Source organism: Etheostoma spectabile, unplaced genomic scaffold (assembly GCF_008692095.1).
Source record: "Etheostoma spectabile isolate EspeVRDwgs_2016 unplaced genomic scaffold, UIUC_Espe_1.0 scaffold461, whole genome shotgun sequence".
Lineage (NCBI taxonomy): Eukaryota > Metazoa > Chordata > Actinopteri > Perciformes > Percidae > Etheostoma > Etheostoma spectabile.
Genome location: NW_022605614.1, coordinates 328675 through 349830, shown reverse-complemented (window position 1 = coordinate 349830; position 21156 = coordinate 328675). Strand labels below are relative to the sequence as shown.

At 40.7% G+C, this 21156-nt stretch overlaps 1 protein-coding gene across 3 annotated transcripts in view; it reads right to left on the bottom strand.

Annotated features, from left to right (window-relative positions):
* Window positions 1-1872: 1872 nt before the first annotated feature.
* Window positions 1873-21156, bottom strand: part of LOC116686736 (SH3 domain and tetratricopeptide repeat-containing protein 2) — a 22635-nt gene continuing 3351 nt past the window's right edge. Inside the window, exons 2-23 of one of the 3 annotated variants that reach the window (XM_032511765.1) lie at window positions 18810-18939; window positions 17652-17750; window positions 16321-16452; window positions 14433-14560; window positions 14126-14231; window positions 13263-13406; window positions 12186-12387; window positions 11978-12051; window positions 10818-11013; window positions 10535-10671; window positions 10278-10328; window positions 9871-10175; window positions 8127-8321; window positions 7095-7955; window positions 6398-6618; window positions 5652-5818; window positions 4913-5090; window positions 4652-4802; window positions 4203-4325; window positions 3905-4055; window positions 3626-3822; window positions 1873-3029 (exon numbers count right to left, since the gene is read on the bottom strand). In XM_032511765.1, the coding sequence (XP_032367656.1) occupies window positions 2247-3029; window positions 3626-3822; window positions 3905-4055; window positions 4203-4325; window positions 4652-4802; window positions 4913-5090; window positions 5652-5818; window positions 6398-6618; window positions 7095-7955; window positions 8127-8321; window positions 9871-10175; window positions 10278-10328; window positions 10535-10671; window positions 10818-11013; window positions 11978-12051; window positions 12186-12387; window positions 13263-13406; window positions 14126-14231; window positions 14433-14560; window positions 16321-16452; window positions 17652-17750; window positions 18810-18903 (4695 nt within the window). In that variant the 5' untranslated portion in view covers window positions 18904-18939 and the 3' untranslated portion in view covers window positions 1873-2246. Of the gene's footprint in view, window positions 3030-3625; window positions 3823-3904; window positions 4056-4202; window positions 4326-4651; window positions 4803-4912; window positions 5091-5651; window positions 5819-6397; window positions 6619-7094; window positions 7956-8126; window positions 8322-9870; window positions 10176-10277; window positions 10329-10534; window positions 10672-10817; window positions 11014-11977; window positions 12052-12185; window positions 12388-13262; window positions 13407-14125; window positions 14232-14432; window positions 14561-16320; window positions 16453-17651; window positions 17751-18809; window positions 19495-21156 lie in introns of those variants that run through there. The other 2 variants (XM_032511764.1, XM_032511766.1) reach the window with 2 other exon arrangements.

The following is a 21156-nucleotide window of genomic DNA, read 5'->3' as shown; positions in this document are numbered from 1 at the left end:
TGAATTGGATGCACGTATGACGCTGAGGACATTGATTTGGTCGAATTTTGCCAAATCAACCTAACTTGGATTGAAATTGTGATCTATGCCCCCCTGAGTGGGTAAACAGCCTCCAGCTGGATTACTATCTACTCCTGTGCATTGTCTTATCTCCTCAAGGCCGAATGAACTGAACTCTCTAACAACTTGGGCAGTCTGACGCTTCATATTACACACACACACACACACAGAACTCTCACTCCACACCATACATGCCCTCCCCTATCCCCCCCCCCACGCTTACATCTGACTGCCTTGGTCTCTTTTTGTTTGTTTTTCCCGTCCTCCCAAGTCACCACAAAAAAATCCTTCATGTATCTACATGTACCGTGTGTAGTCTTGTGCATTATGTTGTTATGTTGTTATGTCTTGTACTCAATCTTGCTATAATGCTGATTCTGATTCTGTTGCTGATGCATCTGAAGTGAATTGTGCGCATGCGCTAACGTGCAAGCTGCCTGTTGCAGTGCTCCGTCTCTGTCTTCTTACTACTGGTGCTACTGTGAAACAGAGTTTCCCTTCAGGGATCAAGAAAGTATTTCTGAATCTGAATCTGAATTACATTATCATGACCATGTGTAGAAGAAGGAATATTATGTGACAATTGCGCGGATCGGCGCTTTAACGGCAGTGAAATTAATTACATGAAATTACCCACCCACACCCACTAAAATAAGTTATTTTCACCCTTTCTAGTCTCTGTGGGCTATTGTTTTTCAATGATGCATTGTAGTCATGTATGAGTGTTTTTGTTAATGATTCTCTTTAATGATGATGTTGTTCTTCTTCTCTGACTGTAGGAAGCTTTTCATTTGGTTCCCAAAGTTTTGATGTTGTGGTTGATTGCCCAGTTTAAGATTTAGCAGTTTTAGTATTTTTCATTTAGTTTTAGTAGCATATGTGTTGCATGTTTTAACAGTTATTGCATAATTTGTGGGATTGTCTTTGATTTTCTAATTGTTTGATGGAATGGGAATTAGAATTATAAGAAGCAGCTGTGATTGTCTGGACCATTCGGACTAGAATCTGAGTACAGCAACATCAGGCTAAGATTCTGCGTTCTGAATTTTGAGAAACAAATGTCCACGGGGGTGCTAAAGAGAAGAACTGTAATGTGACTGAAATGGGTTGTACTTTATTATTGTATTGTGGAAATTGCAGTAAATTGCAAGGGACAACTTCTCATGTTGAGCACACAAATGTGTTTGTCACTCTACTAAAAAATGGCGCTGACTAGCGACACATTCAGAACATTTAAAGGGAGCGTGATCCCTTAACAGTCATACCTACATGAAGTGACCAAGGACAGTACATTGCATGGATAAGTTATTATGTCTATCACTGCATGAAGAACAACACTAAGTACTGCATTTATTAACTCTAAAATCAACAATTTTTGAAAGCTCAGCACAAATGTCAAACTAAGGTATTTTAATTACAAGACGCCTATATTTCGTGCCTGCACTATATCTTGTTTGTGTCAGAAAACTTAGTCAACTTTACTAATGACGAACGGCCACAACACCAAAAACAAACAATTAAAAATAAATAAAAACAATGTTTACTTAGGTTTTTTTCTCCGGATGGGTAACTCAGTCAGTAAGGGTAAATGAGCTGTTACCCGGGAAACATTAGCCTTTACCTGTGCACATCCCTGCAAAGTTTGGTTTTGGTATCATTGGTTGACGGTAAGAAAAATAGAATCACTTGGATGTAAATGCAGTTGTGTTTTTACGTGCTTGTATTTATTCATATGTTTTGTTCAATGTTGTTGTCCAAGGCCACTGTGCAGTATTTCTGCATATTTGAATGAACAAAAGCACAAAGGAACACTCAGCAAACAAAATAGGAATTATTTATGTTTGAGTCATATCTTCCAGAGATACCAAAACATACATTTAGAAAACACATAAAAGCAAAATGCACTGTAATAATCGCAGAACATATTTTATATAAGGCACATGCTTTAATGTTACTAGATCTCTAAAAAAGAAAAAAACAGTTTTGACATCACCTTTCCTACAATAAGTGCCATGTGGCTGGAACGTTGGAGTCAAGAAACCAGACAGAGGAAATGTCAGTGAAGCTGCCACTGAGAGACATGTGTACACATCATCTGTGTGTGTGTGTGTTTGTGTGTGTTTGTCGCCAGGGTTACAGCTTTATCAGTGTCTATGAGACTGATTGTCCTCACCACTGGCATCTTTTTAAAGAGGATCTTCATGCACATCTGTTTCTTTAGCGGATGTGTTTTGTTCATCCTGAGTATCAGAATCTGCGTTTAAGGCATCTGTGTGTCTTGTGATGTCACTGGTGTAATTATCAGGTATTGGACTGGGCATGCTGTGGACAGTATCAAAGCCTTTCTCATCTGTTTGATTCTGGTATATTTCTAAAGTGTCAGTGGAGCTGCTGGAGTCTGAGATGTCCTCCTTGGCTGTATCAAAGGACTCCGTAAGAATACTGTCACTGTGCGACTGACTGGCAATGGTTTCCGTCTCGGACCCAAAGGCGTTCATAAAAGGGCCATCTGTATTAATCTGTAGATTAATGTTGGGATCTTCTTTCCCGTTCATATCTCCAATGTTAGTGTCGGCACATATATTCTCTGTATGTCCATGTATTAAACAAGTTCTTGGAATTGAGTTGTCTTCGCACTTTTTATTTTCAGTTGTAGGCGTCTTTCTGTTAACCAAACTTTCTGTAGGCCTATTATTAGCATTAGAGTCCTCGTCCTTCTTTTGGACAGGCTCTGTTTCTTCATCCTTCATGCTTTCCTCTCTAACAGCAGCACCTTCCTCTCCAGCCAGAAGTTGCTTCAGATTCTGAGCTCTGTCTCTGTAAACTTGGCACAGCTGAGCATCGGGCATGTGGTTGCCGTGGATCTCAGCCAGCTTCATGTACACCACATACAGAGCCTCGGGGTTAGCTTGGTCCTCCATGGCCGCTGCCAGAGCTAACTGGAAGTAGCCCACTGCATCAAAAGAATCCTGGACAGAGTGAACAGGGCAGAGGTCAGAACAGATCTCAACTCAACTAAACATTCTATCTTCATATTTGAAGGCTTGACTTTGATCAGTGCAATTTACTGTGAAAAGGCCACCAGCTACAGAAAAAAGAAAATTACAGTATTTTCTTTATATTTCTTTTTGAAGGACAGGGGAAAGATCTGCAAAAAATTGAATAGCCATCCACTTCACCTTATAGATTATTGTGAAAATCTATGTATTTATTGTTTTGTTTTATAAAGAGATTTACAGTTTAGGAAATTAAACTTTTGACTGACATATCTGATCATTATTAAAAATATAAGTCTATTTACATGGACTTCTTTTTTCATGCCTTTATTAGAATGTTACCAATAAAGAGATGACAGGACATGAGGGGAGAGGCCATGAGGGCACCCTGTCACAAAACATAAATAAGATTTTGTTGATTTCTCAAGTTGTTACATGTATTAAAATACCTGTCAGTTAATCTTTAAGTAAGGTTTTAATGTTGTGTTTTGATTTTGGGTGACAGGATAAAATGTCGTTAAAATTTGCTTATACAAATACAAACACAGAAATACATTGATCTGCTGTACCTTCAGTTTGTGTAGAGTGATATTTCCCAGTCTGCAGTACACCTTGGTGTAGTAGCGAGCCTCCATGGGGTCCCCCAGGACGGGCGGACAGAGGGACAGGGACTTCAGGTAGTAGTTTTCTGCCATCTCGTACTGCTGCAGGTGGTAGTAGACTGTAGCCAGCCGGTGGTAGGCTGTCCTCTCATTCAACTGCACAGCTGAAGTAAAACAACAAAGGTCTCTGTCACCTAACAGTCAAAAGGCACTGATTCTAGTCCAGGCCATGCTTGTACTCTGTACCTGTTTTGCTGGCGATCTCCACAGCCAGGGTTGCGTACTGCAGAGCCTCGTCCTGCTCTCCCTGCTTCATTAACAGCTCCGTCAGTTTACTCAACAAACGGAACTCTGAATGGATATCCTTGATGCTCCGTGCAAATGGCAGACTGCCGTCCTGAAAGCAAACATGAAAAATTCTGTTAAATTTTATCATCAGTGCCAAGAATTTAAAAATCATTTAATATTCAAAATAAAATGTACTACAGTTTATCATGGAAAATGCTGCATCATGACATTGCAGCTGTATGTTGCGTCCTCTTACCCTGTAGAAAGGCAGTGAAGCCATGCGGTTCCGGAGGCCTTTAAAGTAGACGTCGCCTGCCTCCTCGTAGATGCTCATGGCAAAGTGATGATCATTCATCCTCAGGGCTGTCTTCACTGCTGCCTGTTTATCACATTATGTTGTCAATCAATATTGATTACATATCTACCATTAGAATGACTTATGTAGCTTATGACTAAGCTATATGTAAGGATTGTCAGAGAAGTGTTATAAAATAAAGACAAAATGAAACTGAAAGACTGTTGATAAAGCCGCCATCTTTGCTGTGCAGGAATGAGGAGTGCACACAAAACATACAATGAATTCCAGTTTTGTGGAGGAACAAAGGGCAGAACAAGAAAAAGAAAAACAGTGGCTGAAAAATGTCCACCTCCCTCATGTAACCACTCCAGCACACACACACACGCCACATATTCCCTCCTCCTCACCTGTAGGTACATGTCAGCTAGCTCGTCCTCCTGGATGAGGTAATAGATGCGTCCCACCTGCAGCCACGTCTCTGACTCTTCCTCTCTCTTGCCCAAATCTATTGAAATTCTCAGACTCTGCTTGGTGTAGTCCAGAGATTTCCGAGATGATCTGCAATCCCCAATCCAGAATTGTTGTAAAATGTTTTGGTTGAAACTAAAGATATTATGGCAAAGATGGATAGAGAATAAGAGGGATTAGGAAGAGGAGGCAAAGTTCACCTTTCAGTGTTGAGTGAGAGGTAGACGCTGCTGAGGATTTCCAGAAACTCTCCCTCTAGTCGCTTGTCCTTCAGCTCTCTGGATACGGACACACAGAGCTCGTAGTAGACGATACTCTGGCCGTACAGCATCAACTCGGCATAGAGCCGACTCAGCACCTTGGCCACCACCATCTGACCTGTGAGAGAATACAACAAGTATCTTACAAGCTGTTGCCAAGACTTAATACACTCTGATTCTGATGTTTGTGATATGTAATAAGAACTATTTCACAAGAATTATTAAGTCTGACCTTTACCCTACATGGGCATGGCTAAAATTAATAATAAAATACATAATTAAAATACATAATTTTTCCTGTAAAATGTCTCACTCTCAGAACACATATCTTATGTGTTGACGTTTAAAAAATTAGATAGGCAAATATATTTCTCTCTAAAAATAATAAATTATATGTAATTGTATTATATATTATTATCTACATCCTCCTCAATAATGCAGTATTGGCTGTACTCTAATTAAATCACACTGAAACAGGGAAAAAGCTCTACAGAAGTGGTGTCACTTTTAGCTCTCATGTTACCTTAAAAATTATTTTATGTTACTGTGAACACATTTAAAAATAAAAAACGTTTTGCGAAATGTGCTTATTTTCTTTCTTGCCGAGAGTTGGATGAGAAGATTGACACCACTCCTGAGAGTCAATAAAGTCAAACCATTCGTGTTTACTTGTACTCACTGTGTAGATTTCTGGCATGTAGTGCAATAAGTAGCCCCATTTCATAGCACGCCCTGCTGTCCTGACTCTTCCTCCTGTCTTTGTAGCTCCGCCCTAGCCAAAGGTAGGCCTGAACGTGCTCCTCATCTGTGGGGCTTTCCCAGAGATCCAGAAAAAGATGCAGGGATCTGGGGACACAGTCACCATCCATCACAATAAAAAATCTTTGTATTAGGAAGAACCCCTTGAGATGTAGTATCTCATTTTCCAGGGGGTCCTTAAAGACAAGAATATACAGTACATTCAAAATTAGACAAGACAGAGGGGACCTCAGGAGAAACAGGCATCACAGACATACAATACATACATACTGATAGACAAAAGAGAAAGGCTCTCCGTCACACCAAAACCACCCATATGCTCCCTTTTCTAACCATTGAATATTAAACAGTTAACCGGTAAGGTCATTCACGTACACAGTTGAGAAAATATAAATATAAAAATATTTTTAAAAAAAAGTCTCTATGTGTGTATATATATATATATATATATATATATATATATATATATATTTTTTTTATATGCACACACATACATATACACATGTACATACATACACAGACACACACATATATATATACAATGTCAAGCATGAGGAAAACAGTTGCAGCTTGTATGCAAATAATTAAGAAGAGACATCTTGAATAACCTAAACTCTTTCTACATGTTAAGTTCCATGGGGAAAAATTATAAGACTCATATCTCACCTGATTAGGAAGCGTTCTGCCACCAAAGATGCCCCCACATCGAGTGCCAGGCAGCCCAGGTTGGCCAATACCAGGGCCTGGTTCCTCTGGTGTCCACTTTCCCTGGAGATGACCAAGGCAGAGTGGAGATGCCAGCCTGCCTCTGGGATGTGGCCCTGCCGCCTCAGACTCAAAGCCAAAAGGTTGTGGATCACTCCTCGCTGTGTGGGACTGTCTGTGCCCTGGAGAGATCACACGTGATATTCATGTAGAAGAAGATTTAACAAGATTACAATCTTTAGCAGGGGGCCAACGACCTCTGTTCTCAGAGTTACTGTAGGGGCGCTGCCAAATTAGTGTTGGAATTTTGTTTAAGTTTTTTTCAAAAACTGTCTGGGAATATGCATTAACATGAATCCAACACATTATCAGAAAAGATAATTTGGCCTATTTGTAGAAAAATAATCTTTGAATTTACAAAATATTGATGATAGGCTTATTGCCTATAGGTAAGGTAGCCACTGCAGCCATCTACAGATACATGAAAGCTTAATGATTCACCACATATGTTTAACATTAAAACATGATGTATAAAAAATGCAACTACATTTTATGCAAAAAATGTAATAGAGGGTCTCTGCTCTTTTAGCTAAGATGGCCATTGGCCTAAAAAACATTGAAGACCCCTGATCTAGATGAATAGCAATGCTTGCTTTACCTGGAGAGATGTGAGCAGTGGTAGTAGGACACTCTGGGCCCTCTCAGCCTGGCCTGTCAACACCAGCAGCCACCCGAGCAGCACAGAGGCCTCAAAGCCCTCCTCCTCAATGATGTGGCCTCCTGTCTCCACAGCTTGTTGAGCACAGTGCACCGCCTCATCCAGAGCATCATACTGCTGGTAGATGGTGGCCAAGCCCTGACACAGGTCCCTCTGGGTTTTCATGTCCTCCCCTTGCTTAGCTATTGTCAGGGCCTGCTGAAGATAAATCACAATCTGGGCAGGCAGCAGGGAGGTTCCTTCCTTCCAGCACGGGTTCAGGCGAACAGAGTTCCTGATAAACAACTCAATCCTCAGGAAAGCATCGTGGAGGGAGTGGTCTTGTCTTGAGTCTAGACTCAGAGAGGACAGGGCTAAGTAAGGCATGTACTTACGATGATAGAGCCAGCTCAAAAGCCAGTTGAGGTCCAAAGGAACTATGGGAAGTCCCTCTGCAGCAGAGAGCGTCCTTGAGAGAAACTGCAGTCGCTCCACAAAGGGAAGAGCATCTTCAGTCTTCCTGAGGAGCAGGAAGAGGCTGGAGATGAGGTAGCAGACGCGAGCCTCCAGGTGTTTGTCCCCCATCACCACCGATCTCCTCAGGAGCAGCTGCAGCAGTTCAACCTCGTCCATGGAGGTAAAGGTGTGGCAGGGCAGACAGAGGAGCAGGGCACCGGCCTTCTCCAGAGTCTGGGACAGCCTGTCTGTCATACGCTGCTTCAGGTAGACAGCGGTGAGGTTTGTGAAGAGAGCGATGAGGAGCGGCGTGTCCGAGAAACTGTCCACACGGACACTGAGAGCCTCCTCATAATACACACGGGCCTGAGGAGAGAAGGAAACATGTGTCAATATTAAATATTATATATATGATTATATTCTCAATGTTGTGGTGTCTTGTTACAGACTCACTTGCCTTATATTGACTTTTTAGGGAGAAATAAAGCATATTAACAAATCCACAACACACATTAATGCTAGAAATGAATTACAAACCTGGGAGAACTTTAGCTTCCTGGCACAGAGTCTTCCCAGGAGGAAGCATGCCCGTCGATGTGCCCAGTGCAAGCCCATCCTCTTGGCACAATCCCTGACACTCTCTAGATGCCCTGAAAGCTCGTCCTCTGTCTTACCACTAAAGTTCACCCACAGGAAGGAATACTGCAGGTCGTACAGGGGCAGGAAGTCCTCCTGCAAGAAATAACAAATTAAGAAGAGTCTCTTGGCGGGCTGATGGGACAGGCACACATGGAAATAAGGAAAATATTGCCATATCAATTTAAGTAAGTAAGTCAAATTTATTTTTACAGCTTTTTTCACACAAAGTGTACACAAAGTGCTTTACAACGTGCATAGACAATAAATCATAATAGAGAAATAGTCTAAGATTCAAATAAAGTAAAAAATAACAACAGATAACGTGCTAGCTAGCGTGACCAAGTCTTCACTTGTCCCTTAAAACAGTCCACATTGTCAGCAAACTTAATGCTGGTTGGCAGAGCAATGCAGAGTCTGGGTCAGAGTCAGAGTCATAGTGCAAAAGGCTCTATCCCCACGTCTTCAGAAATATAATAACCAAAGGCTTTTAGTTGTCAGAACTGTGTTGATAAGTCATAATACAGTAAAGGCATGCCACAGATCTGTCTTTTCAGTTTTGGTGGCGACAGAGTACTATCAGTAAAAGCCCAGCTTAATTAATCAACCACATTACCAACTGACCACATCTGTTAAACTTGTGTTGAACTAGGGCGCTTTTTGAGAGAGAGAGAAAAGAGAAGTTACAAGTCAATGAGAAGAAGAATAAGAATCACATAAATGATGGTGGTGCTATTGAAAATGTTGCACACAATGATATATGATTGACTGATATTACGTGTCACAATTCTGCAAATCAATGATCGATTAGACTTTGATTTTAAGGTCATGATTTAAGTAAATTTTTGATTTAAACATTTTTGGATGGCAATGCCACCACAAGAGCCACTAGATGGCAGAAGGGTACTTTACAACAACAGTTTGAGTTTCTCAGAGCTTATGAGGTGCAACTGAATTCCCCATTCGGTCCCTGTCGGAGGTTGTTTACATAACCCACTCATGGGGAAGGCAAAATGTTGTCACACCGGTGACCTTAGGAAGCAGGAGGATTTTCCAGTTCGTTTTTTTCTCTGTCATCTCTGACTCCGGCAGTGGCCACGGTGTCTGGAAAAATGCAGCTGCATGCTACTGGTAAGCTGCATGCCACCTGCAGGGAAGCCATGCTATTTCTGTTGTTTCTTCTTCGGACATTCGGAGAAAAAAATACTGGGGGAATCGCTGATCCTGGAGGATGCTTCTCATTTTTGATAGTTGAGATCGAAAGCTCAATTTGATCGCTTTTCAATTTAAAATCAATCAAAATCATGACACCCCTAGTTAATATATATATATATATACACATTTACTTCTGAGTAATATTATTGTACAATCAAACGGTAAATGAATGCAAAAAAACTGTTCGCTTCTTGTTTTTGCATCTCTGCCATCACGTTTAGATTTTTTCATAGACCTAATATATGAATGATATCTTAAGGTAGCACCTTTCATAAATAACAAAAAACAAAAAAAACAATTGCTTCTATTAGCTGCCATGGACATAAAATAGAAAACAAGAAACAAAACTACAATCTGTTGCATTGCTTCTTTGCTTGGCCCTGTAATAAATAAATAAATAAATCAGTGAATGAACTGGGACTCTGCAGACCTGGAAGTGGTCATGGTTGAGCAGGGTCAGTGTGGGGTTACTGAACTCGGAGTCCTCCCCCTCCCAGCTGTTCTGCTCCAAGAAGAGAGGTGGGTCTTCCTGGAACTGGTCCAGTTCTCTGAACGTGTCATCCAGAGTGAAGGAAAGGCTCTCTCCCTCGCGTGGCAGAGGATAATGGGACTGATAGAGGGACAGACGAGGGGAGGAGGGACACAGAGAGGCTCGAGGAGAGGAGTAGTATGGGGGTGTCCCTCCACCTTTCTCTGACACGACGCTCTGACGGGTGCTTTCAGGAATCTTTTGATCTGGGAAGAAGACGGACACAGATAGTGGACTAACACGTCAAGTTGTTTTAATAAATAAAGTTTAGAAGCAGCTGATTTCCACAATTACGTGTAAAGTATTACCATGTTTTGGACGATTTCTAATGTACTTGAAGTCAGTCTCATCCAGTCTGTCTGGAACCACACAAGGTAAATCCATTAAACAGAAAATCTCCCAGTTGGGGATAAATATTGAAACAGAATGAATCACTAACAATACAACAATTTAGTAAAGTAACAGGAGCTGCATGTCAAACCAAACATGACCTATATTTCAGCCATGGCTCGGCAGCACACCCCTCCTCCACCCAACAATTTGATCGGCCAAGTCCTTTCTTTACCTAGTCTGTACACGGAGCTGATGTCAGACGAGAAGAGTCTTTCCAGCAGGCCACTGTCACTTGGCTCAGAGCTACAGGGGTTAACCTGAGCCAGGCTGGCTCTCTCCTCCTCAGTCAGAAAGACCAACTGTCCACCTCTGTGGGAGGGAAACAAAGGCAGCATTATCACGTCTGCTCCTGTCTCGGTGGCACCCTCACCCCGTCCAGACTGCAGATACACACATCAGCACAAAAACTAGAAACAAGCCATGCTTAATACAACTGGAAAAGTTGACTTTCTTACAGGGGTACAACATCCAGAGGTTTGACATGGGCCTTGTGTACAAAACCATTGTGCCCTGTGGAAGTGTGTTTTCCTATGAACATGTCAAGGCCTCGGACTAGTAGACCCTGGATCTCCACAATGTCCCCTCTACTCAGCAGAAGCTCATCGGGGCCCACTGGACTGTAGTTGACCACTGCTACACAGGAACCCGTCACTGAGGGGTTTGATGAGGAGAACCAGACACATAAGAGAGTTTACGGGGTCAATACATAATACCATTGTCTGATCATGAATATGATAATACTGTATAGCTTAATACTTTTTATGTATTTTTTAAAACAAAATAAAGTGCACACAAATTGGAGCTACAACTATGTATATGCATTACACTATTAGTATTGATCCGCTGTGGCTGTGCATCGCTGTGTGTTCCAGTAAATAGGAAGTGGAAAATCTTTATAATATATCCTCTGTCTTCATGTAACAGTAAAATAGCTGACTTCGCAAACACAATAAGTAGCTATGTTACACAACACATTCAAACAATGTATTTCTTGATTTTTGTGGTGAGGAACTTCTACTTGATCTCATACAAAATTCCTAGAAATCCAGGAATTGAACTATGCTAAGCTAACCTCAACACATTGCGTACCATCAGAAGGCATGCAGACACATGAAAGGTGTCTGTGAGTGTGTCTGACTTTGGATAAGTAGTGAAATTACTTCAAAAACAATCGCTGCTACAATCAACACTGGCAACTTGTTGTAAAGACAACATTTACATTTTATCTACTTTACGGCAAATGTTTTCCCAAGTAGTGGCTAATTCACACAGCAGATATTGAGCAACATAAGCCTTCATTGGAGTCATGTTTGTGTCCAACTGATACATTTAAATACAATATTGACTTCCTGTTTAGCTCTCATTTAGTCTCCAGAAGCTCCACAGGGAAATATCTGGCCACTACAGTCGCTAACGTTGTCTGTCTGCTGTTTGTTGCTGAGCAGGTAGCGTACCGTGTCATTATAAACAGCTACGTCGGAAAAAACGCTTAATTAGCTTCCCAGGTTCAGATCGGTGGAAGAGATGGTTTGGATATCTGCGCCTGAGTTCAGAATAGGCTACAACGCTGTACAGTTTTATGTGTGAAAATAATTTATATGCTGAATGTTTTTACCAATAGCATGTTCAAAGGGTTCCTTTTCTGCTGGCGAACATCCAACATTGCCTGGGTACTTCCTCAGGAACCACCTGACCACACAGGAAGTATAGTTTAGCTCACGTGCACACATGTCTGTATTGCTGCTCTGCTCATTGAGAACATGTTAATCCCACTGTTGCCTGCAGGGTAAATCAAGGGATTTGAGGAACACAGAGTGACTTACTGATAGAAGGGGTAAGGCAGCGGTTGCATGGCGTTGACTGGCACCAGGCCATGGTTTCCTGTGGAGAGCATGGTGCCCTCCCACATGTCATCCTGCCCTGTGTCTCTCACCATCAGTAAGTCATTCTTTTTGAATGACAGCTGTTCTTCGTCGTCCTCATCCTGCTCACTTCTTGTGAATTGCGCCTTGGCAAAAAAAGATCCTGCAAAGAGATTGGTTCATTAGTATCAACCTCTGAAAAACATACACACAATCATATGCAGACAATACATATCTGTGTGAATTCAGAAACAAATATTTTCAGTCAGTTTCTTCATGTTGATAAAAGTCACCACATTTAAGTGAAGAATCAGCAAAGCGTGTAACTGGGTGAATGATGGACGTTTTATATCCTTGCCCTATTAAGTTAATGTAATTATTATGACTATAGGCCAGCACTACAGTTTTATTATACATTCCCATGAAGCTTTTTGCCTCAGGAAAATGTTCAGGAGAAAGTAGGGACGTCTTTGTAGACTAGGCACAGAACACTTATTTTATAATACTTCAAAACATTTGAGCTAATTGCTCAAATTCACTGATGTCCAATGGGGTCATAATTCTGACTTGTAATTAGAAGTCTATAATACTTTAGACATTGACTGTACACAGTGAGGCACCTAAGGTCTTCTAACTGTATGGCAATAAAGCATTGCTACAATTTATCCAAAGTCATGTGTGATAGTTAAATCCTTCATAGTGTTAATTGGGGTCAATGAAAATGGAAATATAGTAATGGGATCAAATGTCTGCTAAAGTTAGTTACTACAAAATTACAGTGGCTAGGGTCCACATACTTCTGACTATAAATATTTTCAAATATTCATGAAAGTCATGGCAGCCAAAGGGCAATCAATACGGTTCAGTTTAGAGTCTGGACAAAAGCACGGGTTTAACTACCAAGGTATAACAGATTTATGAACTACATTTCATTCTTCACTTTTCACTCTCTTAACCTTTGTGTTACAGTTCATAATGCAAGTGTTCCTAAAAGGCTCACTGAGCTTCCAGAACATGACACAACACAACCTGACTTACCCTCCTGGAGTAACAGTCCTAGGTAAAGGGTGGCCAAATGTTCCTCGTCCACAGTTACATTGATCTGCAGGTCGCTGAGCAGCTCTGGGTCCAGCCAGAAGGACTGATCACACAGGAAGTTCTCCAAGCAGCGAGCAACATAACCTGGGACAGAGCATGTGCAACTCAGATATGAATATGACTAATACTCCTTATGCTAATATCACCAATTAATAAAAACTTGGTATACAGCTACAATGATAAGAATAAAAATAGGACAATAAATGTATAAACTGGAAAAATGGTTAAGGAAAGAGCAATGTATGTGTTTGTGATGCACCTGAAATCTGGACTTAAAGTTCTACGTTTTTCTCTACAACATTACATTTACAAAGATTTGAAATAAATCATCCTTAGGTAGCTTTTTAACACTTAAAACCTCAACCAGTCTGCCTATTTAGGCCTGTGTGGGTGTGGTTTGATTGGATTTGAGGGACCCGGCAACATGACCAAACAACTCCACAACTGTCCTCAGGCTCTGATTCAAATGTTTTCCAACCTTATACAAATGTACTTCCAACCAGTGAGAAGAGCACAAACAAAGCACACTACAAAATCATCGCTCATGGGAAAAAAACTAAACGGATTTTAAAGCTATAGTGTTTGGTTTCTGCATGTCCACATGATACAAGCCAACCTAGGCTGCACCCAACCCCCCCCCGCGCGTGCACGCGATAGTCTTAACTAGCTTTGTAGCAACTCATTTGGCGATGGCTTCAATGTAACGCACATTCATTAATATCAAAAAGTTATGCACTAAACCTTTAACTTAGGAAGAAAGTATGTGTTCCTGTAGGCCTGTGAGATATGATATGGTTACTTACCTAATGCTAGGTAAGTTGAAAACTTCCAGATTTCCTCCACAGTCTTGAATGTGAGTACAAAGCTATCCTTCTCAGCGTGGACAGACACCAGACGTGCAGACAAGTCCTGCAGAAACAAAGTGTCATGTTTCAATAACAGAACAACCATCTGTTTCCATTAAGTGCACTACACATATACAGTACATATTATATTGCAATATACGGCTTCTTATCATAATGCACCTTGGTCTTTGTTATGATATCAGACAGTTTGACTGTTACGGTAATACCTTTGTGACCTACATTGTCATTTCTGACTGTCACTCACTTTAAAGAGCTGGATGACGTCCTGGCTGTTGCTCTCCACCACCCGCAGTCGGGTGCGCAGGGCCTCCTGTAGGGCTTGGTCAGGATTCATGCTGGAGCGCCTCTGCCCGGTGAACAGCAGCACAATTTCTAGACAAAAGACAAGAAGAACACTGTTATCAATTACTCTTTTATTATTTCGTCAAATTGTTTCTTTTCACGTGTCAAACTCAAGGCCTGCAGGCCAAATCCTGCCCCTGGAAAATTTTTACCCGGCCCGTTAGCAATGTAGGTTCACAGTAAATGTTTGCCCTCCTACCAAAAAAGACGGGAAACATTTTATTTTATTATGCGTCACTCAAAGCAGAATTCGGCAGATTTTCCGACTGATAGATGGAAATTATTTCTTACACACATTATTTTATGTTAGTCATGTTGATAGTTGTCACTTTAGATAACATGTTTACATACTGTATGTAGACTGTAGTGAGAAAGGACGACAGCTGGATGTGTGTACAGAGGCGCCACTACTAGTGTAAGACAGAGGCCACTATCATTTCAAGTTCATCTGTTCACCTTTGACCTCTGACTACAGTAAGATAGCTGAGATGGACACCACTGTGGCTGTGTCAGCTAAAAGTGTTTCCACCTTATTAGTACATGTACTGTATGTATGTTCAAGTGATGTCTGGTGCATATCTACTACAAAGCCCTTCAAAGGGACTGGCAGTGGAAACCAGCAATAGCTATAAATGCTGTGATGGTGTACATTGGAGATTTGTTGAACAAATGGCTACGCCGTAGCATATGTCCCTAGTAAAATAATAATGTTAATAATGTTGTGTTCTGTGTGTTTCCAACCATACATGAGTCCTTTGTATCTTGCGGTTCAGAGAGAGAGAAACGATGGCCCCGTTGCAGCACCCTCTCTGCCAGTATACTGAGTCAACCATCCTCAGCAGGAGCTCATGAGTCTGTGTCATCTGTTGTCTGATCATGCCTCTCATCATTACGACCTTTTTATTTCTTTATAACACCGATATTGAGACTCAGAAAATCCTACACAATCAGTGATTTTATATACATTAAGGCCTGTGAAACACATAGTTGTGAGTCAGCTATGTGGTGGCCTGCTTTTAAAAATCTGCTAATTGTTTTGCTTGATTGGCTTGATTGTATGATGGCTAAGGAACTGTTTTGCTGACTTTTTTATGGCTTGATGTGGACCAAACTGTAAGTACGGCTATATGAGACATGCAATAATACAGTCTAAAAATGTTTATGTTTGCTCTTGATTTTATTTTCCAGAGTGGTCCTTAGTGAAATTCAGTTTGACACTGAATCTACAGGAAGTGTGTGGACAACAAAAAAAAACAATCAAAATAGAATTTAGAAGTAAAAAATTGCTTAGAGAACGAGAGAGAGGATTTATGATCCATTGTCTTGGGAAATTAAAGGACTAAATTCACAAATGATGTGTTTGTAATCATTTTACTAATTCATCATGCTTCATTGCAAAGATAAGTTGCTGTAGGTTTTGGTTTGTAGTCACTGAGTAAAAGGGAAAGAATCTAGAGAGTTTTAAGAGTTCATTAAAGATTTTCTACAGGAGCTCATATTTCAGTGAGATGTTCTGTGAGTATGTTAGTCCCCGGAGGAATAACAAAGCTATTAGGCCTCTTACTGGACTCTCAGTGTAGCTATTTAAATCCATTTGAGTGGAAGAACCTGGAGGAATGTGAAGGATGAAACTGCTGAGTGAGTAAAACATCAGTATTCATAAATATAATGCATGGGAAAGGCTTCTAACTCAAACTAGTTTACACTGGCTAATGTAAAAGCTAGTTTTTCATTAGAAACATACTACAAGTCAGATAATGGACTCGGGCAAAAAGGATTCTTAAATGTACCTGAGGAGAATTTCTCTCCCAGTGTGACAGTACTTCCTCTGAGAAAGGCCTCTTTTTTCATCCAGTAGCTGTCAGGCTCCACCCCACCTTCACCTGACTCCACCATGGGACCGTCCTCCTCCTCAACAACACCTGAAAGAGGAGACAAAGTCAAGAGAAAAGCTGCTAGATCAAGTTTAGATTATCACCTTTTGTGATTCCATGCCTAAAGTAGAGCATATCAGACTTTTTTTAAGCATCCTTTCCTATAAAACTCAACCCATTGTTGGTTAAGCCAGTGTTTTCTAAATAGTATATAGTATTTAGGGTTTCTGTATGATAAATACAGGTGTGTAGAATGTAGAACCAATTTTATCAAAAGGGAAATCAGAAGTGTTGTTCAGAAGTAAGCTGCAATTACAGTACCAGTTCCAAACTGTAATGGAGATTTAAAAGAAAATATTACTAGATGGTACATGCATTCAATATAGTACAGGAGGAACATAGGATTTAGATTTATAACAGAAGTTCCCCCCAAGTGGAAATTATCAGAATGTTTCTCTTAAAGGTATTTGTGTGGCACCTTTTACACAATGGCAATTCAAAGTGCTTAACATTATGCATTTTAAAAAATAAAAACAAATCATGAAGAGAGACTCAAATACAGGATAGAAGGGGGGAGTATTGAGTCAACGGCAGAGCAGAACTGAAATGTTTTTAACCTGGATTTCACGGTGGTCAATGTTGGTACAAGTCTAATATCCTGTGGAAGTTTGTTCCAGCTCTGTGGTGCACGAGAGCTAAATGCTGCTTCTCCATGTATAGTCTGGGAGCAGTCATCAGCCTGGTGAGCTCAGAGGCCCTGACGGTTCACAGATGAGTTTTGGTCATAAGCCATCCAACAACACTGTCACTATATTCATACAGCAGTAAGTCTAAGCCCTTTATGCATTACTTAAAGCAAAATATTTAACCATTAATTAAAAATTAAATTAGTTTTTATCTCTCTATTTTAACTAAATTTTAGCTAACTGTAAAGTAGCCTGCCCCTGGTTGGAAATTATTGTTATTGTTACTGTTTATCACAACAACGTATTAACAGGATCATAAGTTGAAAAATCTATAAATATCAGCCCAATGGATGTGTGTAATAGCTGGGTTTTGCAGTACAGTGGTGATGAGCTTCCCCTAGTTGGTTCCATTGTGCAGGGAGGATGTCCCATGCACTTCCTCACTTTGTGACCACACAGCTCTAATAAGTGGTGTGGTGTTGTTTGAGCTCCAAAGTAATAGAGGACTCTATAATAATGGGATTTCAGGTTGACTGAGATGTCCAGTTCAAAATAGTCTACCTTCAGTCATGATGTCATTTCCTGAGAAGTGTTCATTTACTCCCCCGAGAGCATATGGTGGTTCCCTCCAAAGAGCATCCAGCTCAGCTGGAGAGATGTCTGTAATTAAGGAAACAAATCAGTTCATGAACACTAATGTGAAAAACACATTTAGACCCATTTTTCTATTTTATTTAAATAATGTAATCATCAAATACTTCCAAAGTTTTTAATGCAGTTCAATTCTCATATGAATTCACTATAAAGGAATAGTTTGTCCTTTTGAGTAATGCACATTACTGTTCCTGCCAAGAGTTAGATAAGAAGATCAATACTACTAGAGACAGCAAGTTGACTTGCTTAGCTTAGCGTAAAGACTCGGGGTAACAGCTAGCCTAGCTCTGTTTGAAATAAACAACAACAAAAGGCTGATGAATGAACACATTATACTATAAAAACCAAAGTGTAAAAACAACAATTTGTCATTTTCCCGGTGTTGGCCGGGAGTGACCAGCAGAGATTTGGTGAAGTTACTGCTCCTGGCCAAGAAGGAGACGTAAAACAGTGGTGAGAATCTTTATACTTTGGTCTTGTATGGATTAAAGAAACAAGATAAAACATGCTAAGTAGTGGGCTTTAGAGGTGCTTGAATTACTCGTCAATGCCAAGATCAAGCCTTTGGTTAGTGTGAGGAGTTATCAGGGTTTGGGGGGGGACGACTACAATGACGTTGAACACACACCGGGCCACACAGACATACAGCTGCATTGACATCAGAAAATAAACTTCTAGGTTCCTCCACTTCTATGTCAGCATGGTCACATATGTTCAGACACACAGTGACACACCATTTAAAATAAAAGGAACATACTGTTAACCGCCAGGTAACTACAGAAAGTAATCATTTAGATTGAAATGCCCCTTTTCTTTATTTTCCACATGCTTTGTCAGTGCAAAAACACATCACAACAGTTTTATCTTGATACAGAGCATTCACAACAAGACAATGGGGAGCACAACTTAGCAACACAATGCAACATGACATTGGGCCGAAGAGGACAACAGCCTATTCTTTCCCATCCTACAACACAGAGCACAGTTAGCACCAACAAGATTGCTTGAGTCGACAAAAGCAGAGTCATGCTGCTACAGTACAGAAACACACCATGCCCTTTTTACCTTCTTGGCTAAGTGTGTTACCCATGTTGTGTATTGGAGCTATGCTCCTGTCTATGTGAATATAGCGGTCCGTCTCATAACATGTACCGTACATGTACAGGAGTAGTGCAGAGAGCTGGCTGGGACAGACCTGTGAAGGAGGAGAGGCAGACTTTGATGAAGGGTCCACAGCAGGAGGAGTTGAGCAGCGGTCTGCAGCAACAAGACGCCATCTGGCCCAGGAGCCGGCAGCTCCCAGAGATCAATGCCATCCCATCAGTTCCCCCCCGCCTCTTTAACAACAACTATCTTCCTCTCTGTTGGGCAAGCCCCTTTCCCTTCCTATTTCTGAATTGCCTTTCCTGTTTTGTTCACTCTGTCTTTCCACCAGTTAGGTTTTACTGGATGTGCAAGTCTTATCTGTTCTTCTCTTCTATCTGTCTGGGTCTGCTTCTCTTTGTAATCCCTCTGCCTCTTTCTGTTTCCATCTCCCTCCTCCCACCAGCCTCCCTCTCTCTCTTCAGTAGCTGCCCAGTCAGTCAGTGAATGCACAAAGTACTCTCTGCAATTGGTATGAGTGTGTGGGGGGTAGACAAGCCTCAGTGAGAGTTTCCCTGTGTGTTCCTAATGTGTGCCAGTGAAAATATGCACAAAATGTGGGTCACAAAGACAAAGTGTTTGTGTGTTTTGAGTGTGTGTGTTGCTGGGAGAATGTATTGCGGAGCCGCTGTAAGGCAATGCCACACAGGGACAGGCTGCAAGGTCACAGCAAGGGGGGGGGGGTGTTGCCATAGTGGCATAGATCAAAGATCAGGTTATCCACATCACACGGTTTAACACAACGCTGCTCTCTGCCATCAGATGGGTAGCAGACAGATGAGATAATGGGAGTGCACCAGGACAGCATCAACCTACGCTGTCCGGTCACCATGGAGAAGACGATGGAGATCCAGGATGGAGATTGGATAGTGAGTCCATAAAGGTTTTGATGGTTAATGGGTTCATTTTGATTTTAAGAGTGAGGTGTACACAACAAAATTATTGACCTAAAGTGAACCTTTACCATATGAGAAGAAATAAGCCTTTGATGCAGCAAAGTTTCCTTAAAGAGTTTCTATACATTTCTCAAACTGATCATGTTCTCTACAGCACACAGAGTGTGGGACTGTCACTGCCCAATGTGAGGCGAGTGCAGATGTGAGTCGCACATGCTCAGATTTAAACGGTTTACGACATAACTGTCATACTGACATTTGTGATATCATGAAATAATAAACTTTTCTCATTTCAAACAATAACAGAAGATGGGAATCGTTCCAAAAATTGTGTAGCTATCTATGGTGGTTTGATTGCTAACTTGTAGCCAGCAGTGAACCAACTTCATTAAGTAAGTCCATTTTTACGGACATTACAGAAGTCTCTCGTTGGCATTTTATATGCTACTAGTTGAAAAGTGCAACTTACAGATTTACTCATGGCAGAGTGACACATCCGTGACTCAAATCTGCACTGTCCTCACATTGGGCAGTGACAGGGGCCTCTAGTTATGGAGGTAAACTGCTGTAATTGGTCAGTATTGCACCGGCACAATGTGCTCAATGTGGGTAACGAAAGGCCCTTATTGTGCCCATTTTAAATCTGTGTGCTGTTTCTGATCTGGCTGTGTCATAATGATACATATTTACAGTATATAAAAGCATGTAGCAGCCAACTGGAAAGCAAATATCTTCCTCTTTATTTAGAGAAGCTCCCAATATGATGTTAAGAATGAGTTGAAAGAAAAACCTGTAATTAATACAGGAGGATAGGTACTATATCAATCAAACTGTTCTAACGACGTTGTAGCAACAAGAGAAATTATATTACACTTTATTATACAGGATAAAGAAAACAATGTGCTGACTAAACTCACAAGATATGAATACAATTCCAAATAACTAAAAGTCTACTGTAACACAGTGCCTATAATGCAAAAATGTTTTTTTTAGTTTTGTAGTTTATTTTAAACATGTAAAAAAAATATATGTACATTGTATGTATACATAGGCTTCACTTATTCATGTTCACATGTTTACATAAACATACATGTACCGTATATCTACAACTCACACACACACACACACACACACACACACACACACACATTTACACTTTTTTTTTCTTTTGTATCTATCTTCTTTGTTTCCATCTATCTACATATAATAATAACCCATCCAAACTAGATTTAGCATATACGCCCAGGAACCATACAGTACTATCAACTTGAGTCCTTTTCAAATCCATTCGATGTATTCACTTTAAATAATCTCTTGAAATTGCTCATTGTTGAACATGATTTCATCTCTTCACTGCAGCTGTTCCATAAAGT